The sequence below is a fragment of the Enhydra lutris genome, unplaced genomic scaffold (genome assembly GCF_002288905.1).
Source record: "Enhydra lutris kenyoni isolate GAN:26980312 unplaced genomic scaffold, ASM228890v2 scaffoldscaffold59, whole genome shotgun sequence".
NCBI classification, from domain to species: Eukaryota; Metazoa; Chordata; class Mammalia; order Carnivora; family Mustelidae; genus Enhydra; species Enhydra lutris.
The window spans coordinates 727,718-742,311 of NW_019154143.1; the positions used below are offsets into that span (position 1 = coordinate 727,718).

Here is a 14,594-nt window from a genome sequence, read left to right on the forward strand (position 1 = left end):
TTAGGATAATATAAGAGCTCTATTAACAAATACACTATATTGCATAATATGAAAGAAGTTACTTATACAGTAAACAGTATTGCTTTTCTTCTTTTTAAAGATTTTATTTATTTATTTGACAGAGAAAGAGATCACAAGTAGGCAGGGGCGGGGGGAGGGGAAGCAGGCTCCCTGCCGAGCAGAAAGCCCGATGTGGGACTGGATCCCAAGACCCTGAGATCATGACCTGAGCCAAAGGCAGCGGCTCAACCCACTGAGCCACCCAGGCGCCCCAACAGTATTGCTTTTAAGAGAGAAAACATAGCACCAAAAATAATTATAGAATTCTCCTGAATACATAGAAAATTTTAAAACTTATACACATCAGTCACCATAATCAAAATTGAAAGACAAACTAAGAGGGGAAGTACTTGCAAATATTTATTAATTTATTTTATTTATTGAAGTGTGCATATTTACATTTTAATGTTTTTAAAGCTTAGTGTGTTGAGGGTTTTAAGACCACCCTGAGGTATGATGATGTACTTGAAGGACTTAGCATATAGTCATGCTTATGGTTATGATTTACTATAGGAACTGGACACAAAGCAAAATATGTAGAGGGAAAAGGCACTTGGCGTGAAGTCTGGAGCAAACCAGGTATAGATTTCCAAGAGCTCACCTGCCATGCAGTCACACAGAAGCTGCTTGAGTTCTGACAACATATATGAAATGTCTATCACAAAAGCTTGTCAGGGGCTTGGTGCCCAAGATTTCTCTTGGGCGCTGGTTGATTAGGCATGGTCTGTCAAGCATATTCCAAAAGTCCAGACTTTCAAAGGCAAGCAGGTGTTCAGCATAAGCCATACCATTTGTACAGTTTTAGGCATAGTGAGCCACTTTTACCAGAAAATGGTGGGAACCCTCCTGAAACCCACTTCACTGGGAGGCTGGCTGAAGGCTAATACGAATTTCAGGCCTTACTAAGTCATCTCAAGCATCCTATGTTAACTCTCTTCTCCATCTATGGAAAAATCATGAGAACATAAAAAACACATTTTATCAAAGAAGAAATATCAACTTATGAAATATTTTCAACCTCCAGTGATTAAATAAATATAAGTCAATACAATCATAAGATAGCATTTTTCTTCTATAAAACTGACCAAATTAAAAATAATGGTTATAACCAGCACTGAGAGAGATATGAATAAAAGAGAAATGTCTTATACTACTGGTAGAAAGAAATGTAAAGTCGTACAAATTTTCTGGATTTGTCAGTATTTTTTGTCAGCTTACCCTTTGACCTAGTGATTCCCCTTTTAGGAATTTTTCCTCAATGATCAAGCAGTGTTCTCTCTCTCTCTCTCTCTCTCTCTCTTTTTTTTTTAAAGAGGGAGAGAGAAGCTGAGTGCGGCAGAGGGAGGAGGAGAGAGAAAATCTTAAGCAGGTTCCATGCCCAGCGCAGAGCCCGACATGGCGCTCAATCTCATGACCCTGAGATCACATCAAGAGTGGGGTGCTTCACTGACTGAGCCACCCAGGCACCCTCAATGTTTTCTTAATTCAGTGGTTTGTTGTATAGCTATGAAAATTCATGTTGTAGAAGCGTAATTCCTGATATGGAATGTACTATCAGCTGCTAAGTAAAAAATAGGCCTCTGTGCCTAATTTCTTGCTAATCTTCTCTTTCCTTGGAACTGAACCTTTTGACTTTTCCTACTATCTGAGTTCCTCTCACTGTGGCTATTTTCTGCAAACTTCCCCTTATTTTGTCTTTGGAGTGACTCAACTAAAAGAGCGGCTTTCAGTCTACATGCCTTTGTCTCACTCTCTTCAAGGTTCAAAGGGCTTCTGTCTTTGGAGCCTCAGTATTCCTTTTTAAGATTGCCAGTTGTACAACTTACACTGTTTCTAAGAAGGAAAAGATTTTCAGATAAAGCAGGACATTTAACTACTATTTTGTAACAGTATGACTTTTTTAATTGAAGTGTAATTGACATACAGTGTTTTATTAGTGTCAGCTATACAACATAGTGGTTCCACCGTTCTGTACTTGATGCAGTGCTCACCGTGACAGGTGTAGTCACCGTCTGTCGTCATATGTTATTACAGTACTACTGACTATATTCCCCATGCTGTACTTTTCAACCCTGTGACGTACCTTACAGCTTGAGGTTTGTGCCTCTTAATCCCTTCCACCTATTTTATCTATCTCCCCACTCAGTATGACTTTTTGATCGAATATTTCTTAGAAAGTATTTTCCCAGTTTTTAAATGATCTTTTAGGATACAATCCATTTGTAACTTGTGTTCCGGCTTTATAGATTTTTAAAAACCTAAACTATAAGACTAAATAAATTTCAGTTTGTTCTTCCAACAAATATAGCAATAATTATTTTTTAGTCCATTAAATTAAATCTACTTAGAAATATGTCTCTTTCCCACACTTAATTTTTTTTGGAATGAAATATATATTTATGAGCATTCCCTGGAGATTTGTTTAAAATACTGCAGAATAATCAGTCTTAAGGAGTCGAGTTTTACCCATATTGTCAGATTAAATTCTAAACCTAAGGATATATAAACTGGAGAACATAAATTCTATATATAACTAGCTTGTTTTGTTGTAATAGTGAATTTACATGTAAGTCTTGGTCTTTATTACCTATAGTACACAGCAAAACCCTATACAAATTCATTTGTAAAATTTGCTTTTCAGATGTCAATCCTTTTGCACCTGGAGTCAGTTCTCGAAGTGATATCCACTGCCGGCACCAAGGTGTTAATATAACAGAAACTGGTCTCGAGGGACTTCTTTTTGGAATGCTAGACCGGGAGACAGACAGAAAATTATGTTCTGATATTCATGATACTTTGGGGCATATGCTTTCATCACTGGCTGTAGAAAAACTTTCGCATTGGCTAATGCTTTGTAAAGATGTCCTGGCAGCTTCTAGTGGTATGTATATAATATATTAAATATGTTCTTAAAATAATGACTGTTTTACCTCTGGTATATATCTGTATATGTACCTGTACATGTATGTATCTGTATATGTAAACAGAAATATATACATATATATATACACACATTTGAGCTTACATTAAAAAATGCTAATAAATTTTAATCTATAAATCTGTATAAATGTTGAAGGTTAAATTATATTACAGACTAATGAGCTTTCTTTGATTTGGGGGAAATAACTAAATTCAAACTAAATTTTCGCTTATAAAAACTCAGGTTACTCTGTATTCAACATAGTATGTAAAACTAGTGAAATATGTAAAAACACTTTTATGTTATCCTTTCTTTGCTTTCTGATTGATGTAAAAAAGACCGGCCAGTTCTGCTGTTTCCAAAGGAATGAGAATTTAGTCCTTTTTTATTAGAAATCTTGTAACATTAATGCAAGTTCATTTTGCCATACGTGAGGTTGTCATAATGTGCCTTGTTTGTGTTATAGATATGAGCACTGCCACTCTCGTAAGTAGTGGAAAAGATGAGGAATCTGAGAAGAAAGATGAGATGGATGATGATACCATGTTCACCACACTAGGTGAAGAAGATAAATCAAAGCCCTTCGTGGCACCTCGCTGGGCCACTCGGGTGTTCGCGGCAGACTGCCTGTGCCGAATCATCAATTTGTGTGAGAATGCGGACCAGGCCCACTTTGACCTTGCCATGGCACGTTCTGCTAAACTACGAAACCCTACAAGTAAATTTAAAATCAGTATTTCTTTTCCCCAGAGTATTTTTCTAGGTTTGTAATATAGGTTTGCTGCTATGGAACATGGTTTAGACTCTGCCTTTCATTTCTTACAAGTTTCTTTTACCTTTTTTTCTGTCGCCTAAGCATACTACTATCTTCTGACCTATATTTAGAAGATAAGTTGAAGAAAATGGTCCAAAGGTGTACGCCTTCATAAGGTAGATGTATCTTAATCATGTGCCCTAAAGATAACAATGGTAGTAATTTACACATCCTTTGTACTTTGTCCTAGTTTAGCATTTAAGTATAAAAGAGATGGCAAAATGTTAAGGTACATAAGTAAAGGTTATGTAGCCCAGCCATGGAGAATATCAGAACTCATGCATGCCATCATTTAATTCAACTCAAACTCTCAGATTTCAGAAATGCTGCTAGGTATTTTTGAAAAGGTGAAAACTCTTACTGAAACTCAACACTGTTTTTTATCTTTTGTAAACTTTTTATATCCCATAATTCTCTGGATCAGATGTTATAGGGAGTTTACAAAGAGATCGTCAGATCCAATATCCTCATTGTACAGATGAGGAGACCCAGAGAAGCCAAGAGCGGTGCAAGAGTAATGGACTCTCTGTCTTGTACTTTGTGGTCTCTTCATCACCCTGTCATTTTTTTTTAACATATGTAAAAACAAATTGTGCGTACTAATAGTATTGAAATCTATACATTAAAACTCCTTTTAGTTTACTTGATTACAAATGCCTTTTAGTTTATTGGAACTCAAAGTTGGATTAAAAAACAAACAAAATGGGGCGCCTAGGTGGCTCAGTGGGTTAAAGCCTCTGCCTTCGGCTCAGGTCATGCTCTCAGGGTCCTGGGATTGAGCCCCGCATCAGGCTCTCTGCTCAGCAGGGAGCCTGCTTTCCCCTCCCCCCCGCTTTCTCTCTGCCTGCCTCTCTGCCTACTTGTGATCTCTCTCTGTCAAATAAATAAATAAAATCTTAAAAACAAACAAACAAACAAAAAATAAAACAGTGGTACTCCACGTATAAAATGTGAGTCCAAATGTACAGTTGTCAGCAAAGCACAATATATCACGAACACGGTGTCCTTATTCGTGCTATTATTTATCAAATATTTACCAAACCCTATTCTTTGCTACACATTGGGGATGCAAAGAAGAAAAAAACATAGCCCATATCCTTGAAGAATTTCTAGTCTAGAAGACAGAAAGACTTTCTCTTAAACAATTATATGTCTAAATACTATTATGACAGAGTGTTTTGGGGGCATAAACAAGTAGTATGCATTTTCTGAATATGTAGGGAAGATCTCACAGAAAAGGTGATTTTGAAACTGGATTTTAAAGGCAGACAAAAGATTTTCCAGGTAGAAGCTGGTTGTATTTGTTTTCTATTGCTGTTCTAACAAATGAAGACAAATTCAGTGGCTTAAAACAATACACATTTTTTATCTTATTGTTCTTATAGGTCAGAAAATCCAACATGAGTCTCACTGGGCTAAAATCAAGGTATCAGCAGGGCTGCATTCCTTTCTAGAGGCTTTCCAGGAGTCTTTTCTTCTCGTCTTCTTTGGCTGCCTGCATTCCTTGGTGGTGGCCCCCTCTCTCTGTCTCTTGGAGGTGGCCTCCTCAAAGCCAACACTGACTTGTCTTAGTGATCCTTCTGTAGCTGTCACAGGGCTGTGAGCACAGCCAGGAGTGGTACTCTGCTTTTCAGGATCCTGTGATTAGATTGGGCCCACTATTAAATTTGGGATAATCTCCAGTTCAGAGCCCATAACCTTAATCACAACTACAAACCCCCTTTTGCTATATAAATTAACATATTCACAGATTGTAGGGATTAGGGTAGAGACACATTTGAGCACCAGTGTTCTGCCTACCACAGTGGTTTATTACAAGCAAGGACAGTAAGATAATTTGCTTGCTTTAGATTTTATTTATTTGTTTGTTTATTTTAGAGAGAAAGAGAGTGTGTGTGTGTGCATGCACACCAGCATGAATGGTGGAAGGGAGAGAGTGAGAGGGAGGGAGAATCTCAGGCAGACTTCGTGCTGAAGATGGGGGCCCACCACGGGGCTTGATCTAATGACCCTGAGATCATGACCTGAGCTGAAATCAAGAGTTTTACTAATTAAAATTAACCAACTGAGGCGCCAGGCACCCAAAAAGTGAAGAGAATTTGTAAAGGCATGGAAGTATAAGTGTGCATGTGACATTTAGGGAGTAGTGCAGATCTTCAGGTTGGCTTTCCTTTCTTTGTATTTAACACTTTTTCTCTCGTTATTTGTATCTTGCCCACATGAGAAGAGATCCTCACAAGTTTTTCCTTTAGATCATTGATAATGTTTTACTGTTTGTTGCCCCCATAGTAGATCTTGTCTTCTTTTGTTTTTAGTTTTCTTTTAATTTTTGTCCTTTTTCTATTTTCATTACATCATATCCTTTTTTTTTTTTTAAAGATTTTATTTATTTATTTGACAGAGAGATCATAGGTAGGTAGAGAGGCAGGCAGAGGGAGAGGGAGAAGCAGACTCCCCGCTGAGCCAGAGAGCCCGATGCGGGGCTCGATCCCAGGACCCTGAGAGCATGACCTGAGCCGAAGGCAGAGGCTTAACCCACTGAGCCACCCAGGCGCCCCACATTATACCCTTTTGACTCCTTATGATTTTCTGTTCTTATTCCATAGCAGCCATGATTTTTTGCATTCTGTTGAAGTGCCAGGTGATTTTCTATATTTTATTCTGATTTTTATAGAAAATTATTTTTGAGATTAGCTCTTTCTGAATCTTCAGAATCTTTATTTTGCCTGTGTGTGTTTTCTTCATAGGCTTATTTGTTCATATATCCTTGAAAGAGGAGAGCATTCTCCATACTTGAAATTTGCTCAAAGTGTGTGTGGGGTGGGGGGTGTGGATTGTCCATATTCTTGGTCTTTGTTTACTTCACATTGGCAGCTGGATAGTAAGCTGATATAACAGCTTTCCAACCTAGATTCCAGTATCTGACATGCTTTGTTCTGCTGGGCTGAAACAGGATCCTTTCTAGTTGCCATTGCCTGTTATTCTGGACAGTCATGTTAGCATGTATTTTTCAAAGTTATAGACCAAATATATGTGCTATCCAGGCTCTTCCTGTATCATCCTTACCTCCCTTTGTATCCACTGAACTTTAGTTGTATGGAACTACTGCTCCCAGAATGTAATAAACCTCTAACAGCCCCCCAGTTCTCTCCCCATTTTAGAGTTTCTGCCTCATGCCCCTTCCTACTCCCCTGCTTTAGGAGTTCATCTCCTTGGACTTGGAAAAAAGATATGTTGACTTTATAAAAGTCAGAGATAGAGATTTGTGTAGAGAAGCAAAATACTTTCAGTAATAATTGCCTAGTTTTTGGTTGGTAGATTGGTATCTTTCTAGACCTTTTTAATTAGGAGGAGTAGTGGGTCTTTTTATTTACTTTTGGGTTGGCATAATATGAATAAGCTCACATTAGTCCAGTTCCATCTGCCTTGGAAATTTCCTCCCAACTTCTGGCAGTTCATTATGCCTAATTTTTTTAAGATTTTATTTATTGGGCTCCTGGGTGGCTTAGTCTTTAAGCATCTGCCTTCGGCTCGGGTCATAATCCCAGGATGCTGGGATTGAGGCCCACATCAGGCTCCCTGCTTGGCGGGAAGCCTGCTTCTCCCTCTCCTACTCCCCCTGCTTGTGTTCCCTCTCTCCCTGTGTCTTTCTCTGTCAAATAAATAAATAAAATCTTTTAAAAAAAAGTTTTATGGGCGCCTGGGTGGCTCAGTTGGTTGAGTGACTGCCTTCGGCTCAGGTCATGATCCCGGACTTCCAGGATCAAGTCCCGCATTGGGCTCCCAGCTCCTTGGGGAGTCTGCTTCTCCCTCTGAAACTTCTCCTCTCTCATGCTCTCTCTCACTCATTCTCTCTCAAATAAATAAATAAAATCTTAAAAAAAAAAAAAAAAGTTTTATGTGGACCTCAGTCCCAGGACCCTGGGATCATAACCCGAGCTGAAGGCAGACACTTAACCACTGAGCCACCCAGGAACCCCCATTATACCCCCATTATACCTAATTTATTGATGATGTGTTTTTGCCTCCCTTAAATGAGGAAGTATTGAGATCTTCCAGCCAAATTTTTAAGTCTCTCCTTTGTTCTTCTTCTCCAAACCAGTAGATATTCTTTTTTAACTTTAAGATTCTAAAATTGGAATTTTAGGTAAGCACATGAAAAAATTAGAAGATACTTGTCTTATAACCTTCACAATAGCAACAGCCACAAAAACCTGTTTAAATAGGAACTGTTTGGGAATCCAGCTGAGCCACAGATTGCCACTGCTTCAAAAAGATTTTGGGAGTCTTGCAGCCTCCTCAAGAATTTGAGAGTACTTGAGCTTGATAAATTTTTTAATAACTTCAGTTGCTAGGTCTTTAAGGTCACCAGTATTTTCTTCTTCAGTATCTAATCACTAATAATCTTATCCAGTATATTTTTCATTTCAGGTATTTTATTTTTTTTATTTCTACGAGTCTTATTTGTGACTTTATTTCTACAAGTCTTATTTATGATTGTCCCTGTCTTTTACTTCTCTCTTAAACATGCTAAGGTTTTTGTTTTCTATCTTGAATATAGGCAACGTATTTATGATAATTCTTCTAGACTCCCTGTCTGCTAATTTCATCACCTTTTCATTTCTGGATCTGTTTCTGTTCACTAAGTTTTTTTTTTTTTTTTCCTTGTTGCAAGGTGTATTTTCCTACTTCTTTGCATCCCTGATAGTTTTTATTACATACCAGATTTGCAAATTTTATAATAGTAGTGCTGGATTTTGTTGTATTCCTTTAAATAGTGTTGGACTTCATTCTGGGATGTAGTTATATTACTTGGTATCTTTTGAATCCTTTTGAGACTTGCTTTTAAGTTTTGTTTTGGCAGATCTGGAGTAGCCTTTAAAAGGAGGACGACTTCCCTTTTCTACATCTTATCTGTATAAAAGTCTTTTCTAGAGGTTGGGAAACTACTTCCTACAGTCCAAATCCAGACCATAGCCTGTTTTTTAAAATAAACTTTTATTGGAACACAGCATACTCATTTAAATACATGTGATCTATGACTATGCTCATTCTATAAAAGAAGAGTTGAGTAGCTGTGATAGAAATTATGTGGCTGGCAAAACCAAAAGTATTTACCATCTAATTCTTTACAGGAACAATCCGCCAGCCCTATTCTAAAAGATGACAAACTCCTTTTGGGAAATCCAGTAATGTCATCTGTATTACACATATTGTGTAAAGGTTTATCAATATTCTTGAGAAATTATGACACACGAGTTTTATTGGAAGTGTATCTTTGTTATTTTAAAACATAGTGGAATTGTGGAACATAAGTGCTTTTTTTAAAAAAATATATTTTATTTATTTATTTATTTGAGAGAGAGAGAGAGGGAGGGAGAGTATACAAGCAGGGGTAGCAGCAGACAGAGGGAGAGAGAGAAGCTGGTGTGGGGCTGGATCCCAGGACCCTGAGATCATGACCTGAGCGGAAGGCAGATGCTTAACCGACTCAGCCACCCAAGCATCCCAAACATAAGTGCTTTTTTAAAGAAGTTTATTTCATTTCATATTTTTGTGTTGTAATACCTATTTTTGGAGTTTTCCTTTTTGCCTTCTATTTCTATTTTTAGATGACCTGTTGGTACTTCATCTCTCTGACCTGATTCGCATGGCATTCATGGCTGCAACGGATCATAGTAACCAGCTGCGGATGGCTGGGCTCCAAGCACTTGAGGACATTATCAAGAAGTTTGCATCTGTGCCTGAGCCAGAATTTCCAGGCCATGTGATTCTGGAGCAATATCAAGCTAACGTGAGATACTCTGTTTTGTTTTGTTTTGTTTTATTTTATTTTAAGAGATACTCTGTTTATTTAAAACTTAAAATTGTTCCTTCACATGATCATTAAGGGAGTGAAGAGTCCCTGGAGAAATGTATTTGGAACTTCAGCTGCATATCTTTATTCCCATTGTCAGTTACATAGTTGAATCCCACAATTGAAGAAACAGTAGTATAAAACTTGTCACTATTTTCGAGTTCTGATAGTGTATTGGTGATAAAACTAGAATAGAATCGCAGCCTAGCTTTTCAGTCTTGTGTTTAGATGTTTAGCCATGCCATTTAAAAGATAAAAGGACATTCAAAGAGTGTTGTGGATTTGCTGACATTACTTTTATATGTTAAGACTTGATAAGCATTTTTAAAAATACAAAGGACAGCTTTGTAATGCTGAAGGATAACTTCTAATAACAGCAGTTAAAAATATTACTGAAAGAATTACTTACCTTCAAAAAATATTTTATTTTATTCTGAACAGAGATACTTGTTTCCCCTGAAATTTATAACTTTATTTGTGTTCTTGAACTGAGGCACAATAGATTTAATCCTCATAATGATGGGTTACATGAAGACAAACTTAAGTTAGCAAGGAAAGAAGATACATATATGTGGGTGTGTGTGTATATATTCTATATATATATAAAATATATATTATACATATATAACATATGTATAATTATGTATATGTATAATATATTATATATAAACATTATATATAATATATTTTAATATAAATATCATACATATATTTTATATATATATATATTTTTTATTGTAGTTATACCAGAACCTTAGCTTCAGATACACAACACCTCATCTAAAAGCTATACTCAAGCATACACAAAATTAAAAAGGGTGAATAGTGTATGCTCCATTGTTTTTCCATCATAAGCACAGGTGAGGAAGTTATGGCTTCTAGCCCAGCTGCCTATGGAACACCCATATACAATTATTTACTCCTAAATACCCAACCTGGAAGAATGAAGGTTTGTTGTTTTGTTTTGTTTTGACTTTTTATTTAGGAATAGTTCTTTACTTCAGGAAAATTGAAAGAATAATTATTTAAATCTGTAGCTTTACCCTTGAATATTACAGTCTGTATTTCCAAAGGAAAAGGACATGTCTCATATAACCACAGAGCGGTTATCAACTTCAGGAAATTCAGCATTGATGTATTACTTCTATATAGTCAACCCTTCTATATCAGTCAACCCAGTGATCTCTTTTATAGTATATTCTCTTTCTTCTTCAGTACAGGGTCCAGCACCAGCTGTGTGATTAGTTGATGACTATACTACCAATACTGCAATTAGCCGCCATGTGTTTTCAGTCATGGAGAGGAACACTTGATTCATTTCTAAACTGCTATTGATATATCTCAGTGACTGACTCTCTTGTGCAAAGAAAGAAGTCTCAGAGTAGGAGTTGACCATATCTAACTCCTTATTCAGTTCATTCATGTTAAATCTGATATATTTAAGAATCTGTGACTGGGTTGGCTTATTAAAACTAAAGCTCACATTCCTTCTCTTAATACTATGACAGTGGTACATAAACTAATATTCCTTGAGCATCCTTTTTTTAAGAAAAATTTTTTAAGATTTTACTTATTTATTTGACAGAGAGAGAGAGAGCACACAAGCAGGGGGTGTAGCCGGGAGAAGGAGAGGGAGAAGCAGTCTCCCTGCTGAGCAGGGAGCCTGATGCTCTCAGTCCCAGGACCCTGAGATCATGACTTGAGCTGAAGGCAGACGCTTAAGCAACTGAGCCACCTAGGCACCCCAAGCATCCTTCTTTTAAAGTTTTTTTTTTTTTAATTTTTAAAATTTTATTTTATTTTTTCAGTGTTCCAAGATTCATTGTTTATGCACCACACCCAGTGCTCCATGCAATACGGGCCCTCCTTAATACCCACCACCAGGCCCTCCCAACGCCCCACCCTCCTCCCCTCCAAAACCCTTAGTTTTTTTTCTCAGAGTCCATAGTCTCTAATGGCTTGTCTCCCCCTCTGATTTCCCCCAACTCACTTCTCCTTTTCCTTCACCCAATGTCCTCTGTGTTTTTTGTTTTTTGTTTTAAGGTGAAATGGTTTCTGAGATCTTTCAGTGACTATGTGAATTTTTAGTAATAGTTATTAAAGGAATTGATCCAGTTATATGAGATTCACTCATGAGGTAAATACTGTTAGAAATATATTCAGGAAAATATAGACAGAATTTTTAAAAAAAAAGATAGCAGTTTTCTGTTATGTCTAGGAACATGTGACTTTGTCAGAAAATCCTGTTTACTATTAAACAAAAACAAAAGAAAAAGAAGATTAATTTCCTGTTTTGGTATAGCATTCATATAGATTTGATAATGATTATAACCTCCTGGGAAGCAAAAGAAAAATGGTATGTTTGAGTTTATTGTAACTGAAAAGAGAGATAAGGGATATGTGATAAAAAGGAAAATAAAAAGATGTGTTTTGTGTGTTTTCATCTCCAGAGACACAAGAAGCTTTATATTTACTACTTATCTTTAAAAATAAAATGCTCATATTCATTTTTTCAGGTGGGAGCTGCTCTAAGACCAGCCTTTTCACAAGATACCCCATCAGACATAATAGCAAAAGCTTGCCAGGTAAGAAGAAAAATAGGGTTTTCTATAGTTACCTTCTTTAAATTAAAGAAGAAAGAGAAAAGAGAAAAAGTAAGAAAGAGAGAAAAGGTAAATATTTATTTTTATCTTGGAAATACAACAGTGACAGTTCCTTCTTCTATTCTGTATCAAATGATGACGTAGTAACTGTTAATTGCATCCCTTTTTTTGTCATAGCTGAGGAAATGACTTTGGGATACATAGGTCTTTCATCAGCCAGAAGTGAATAATGGTATAAAAACCATAAGAGGGACTAAAAATAAAAATATGATAATAAAATAATTAAATAATGCATATTAATGATGGTTGAGTAATAAAGGATTTTTTTATCATAGTTTGTGAAAATTTATAAGTTTCTGGAGAATTTCACAATATGGAAATTTCATTGCAAAATTAATCCCAGAGGATTATTCTCACATTATTATATTTTTAAAAAGTCACAAAATGTTCCTACACTTTTAATAAGTTCCTCTTTTTCATGCCTCATTCTGAAAATGGATTCATGCAGTAAGCGCTCATCTTTCAGGAAATCAGATTCTTTATCTGCTTTCCTAAGGATAGAAGAGAAGCAACTCTCTACTTCCCAGTTTTCTGGAGCACAGGGCTGTGGTCCATCATTATTGCTTAGAACCCATAATCAAGCTACGTGTAGCCTCTAGACAGAGAATGTTCTGCTATTTACAATGATAAGCGGGAAGTTCTTACTTTGTTCTCTCTCTGGCTGATTGGGTTTGCCTCTTCCTGCCACGGTTAAGATTTTTCTTTTCTTTTCTTTTCTTTTTTTCTTTTTAATAGGGGGTGGTGGGGTAGGGGCATTGGGAGAGGGAGAGAATCTTGAGCAGGTTCCACACTCAGCAAGGACCTAACATGGGGCTCAATCTCACAACCCTGAGATCATGAGCTGAGCTGAGATCAAGAGTCAGGTGCTTAACTGACTAAGCCACTTGGGTGCCCCCCATTGTTAAGATTTATTTCTCTGAAGTCTACTGTCTTAATGATGGCCTTCAGAGAAATCAACTCCTCTTACAAACAGCAGACCAGAAAGAAAAGAGGGAGTCTTGTTTAAGATAGATGTCTGTGGATCATGATACAAATCTCAGAGTTAGAGCAGATCATTTGGTATGAGATACTGATGCACAGACAATCAGAAATCATAGTCCTGTATAAATAAATGTCTTGTGATGATGTTTCAGAGCATAGTATTTAAGCAGAAAAAACTTATAAAGCTGTTCATAGAAAAGCAAAAGCTATCCAGATTTCATCTTGTGGATGAGTAGTATGAAAAATTCCTGTTACTGAATTTGCCTTCAACTTCTTTTTTTTTTTTTTTTTTTTTTAAAGATTTTTATTTATTTATTTGACAGAGAGAGATCACAAGTAGACAGAGAGGCAGGCAGAGAGAGAGAGAGGGAAGCAGGCTCCCTGCGGAGCAGAGAGCCCGACGCGGGACTCGATCCCAGGACCCTGAGATCATGACCTGAGCCGAAGGCAGCGGCTCAACCCACTGAGCCACCCAGGCGCCCCTGCCTTCAACTTCTTATTCTTTATGTAGCTCTAGCTTTTTTTTTTTTTTTTTTTTTTTTTAATAAGAAGTTTCTTCTTTTCTGCTGGAAGGCTTAAGTTTTTGACCTCCTGTCCTGTTTCTGGGAGGAAAGCTAATTTTGAAACAGATGGAACAGTAGGTTGCAAGTTCCTTTTTCTTAAGGGAAAGTGAAGAGTTGGCTTTGGACAGATCATGAAACATTGCATCCCACCTTATTTACTAGGATAGATGTCATGTTAAACCTGAAGCTGAATCAGGGTAATTTTTAGATATTATAGGAAGACTCTGAAGTGCAATACAACTGGAGACAGGAATCAGTGGTTTAATAAAAGAAAAATTCTTTAAATCAGCATAGGAATCATAACCATAATATATATTTTAAATATCGTATTTCAAGTTAAATTGGTTAAGCGTACATTCACGTAACACTCTCGATGCAAGTCCAGGTCTTTTCTCTGAGTACGACTTTGCTGATTTAGTGCTGCTTTATCTTTTTTCATAAACCAAATTTATAATGCAGAACCTACAGTTTCTAGTTTCATGCTCTTTATCTTTTTAGAGATTTTATTTTCAGGTAATCTCCACACCCATCATGGGGCTTGAGCTCACAACCCCAAGACTAAGAGTTGCATTCTCTACTGACTGAGCCAGCCAGGCGCCCCAAATTTCAGGTTCTTTAAAGTTAGAACTTGTGGTTGTGGAAGCAAGCTCGCACCACCAGACCACACCTTCCTCCTCAACATTCTTCCTTTGGTTCCAATGTCACTGCCCTTGCCTGGTTTTCCTTTTGCTCTTCT

General features: G+C 36.9%; 1 protein-coding gene across 2 annotated transcripts in view; it reads left to right on the forward strand.

Annotated features, from left to right (window-relative positions):
- Nucleotides 1-14,594, forward strand: part of LOC111158367 (HEAT repeat containing 5B) — a 104,311-nt gene that overhangs the window by 57,590 nt on the left and 32,127 nt on the right. The window contains exons 23-26 of one of the 2 annotated variants that reach the window (XM_022520373.1): nt 2,702-2,941; nt 3,447-3,698; nt 9,407-9,588; nt 12,168-12,236. In XM_022520373.1, coding sequence (XP_022376081.1) covers nt 2,702-2,941; nt 3,447-3,698; nt 9,407-9,588; nt 12,168-12,236 — 743 coding nt within the window. The remainder of the gene's footprint in view (nt 1-2,701; nt 2,942-3,446; nt 3,699-9,406; nt 9,589-12,167; nt 12,237-14,594) is intronic. The other variant, XM_022520374.1, reaches the window with a different exon arrangement.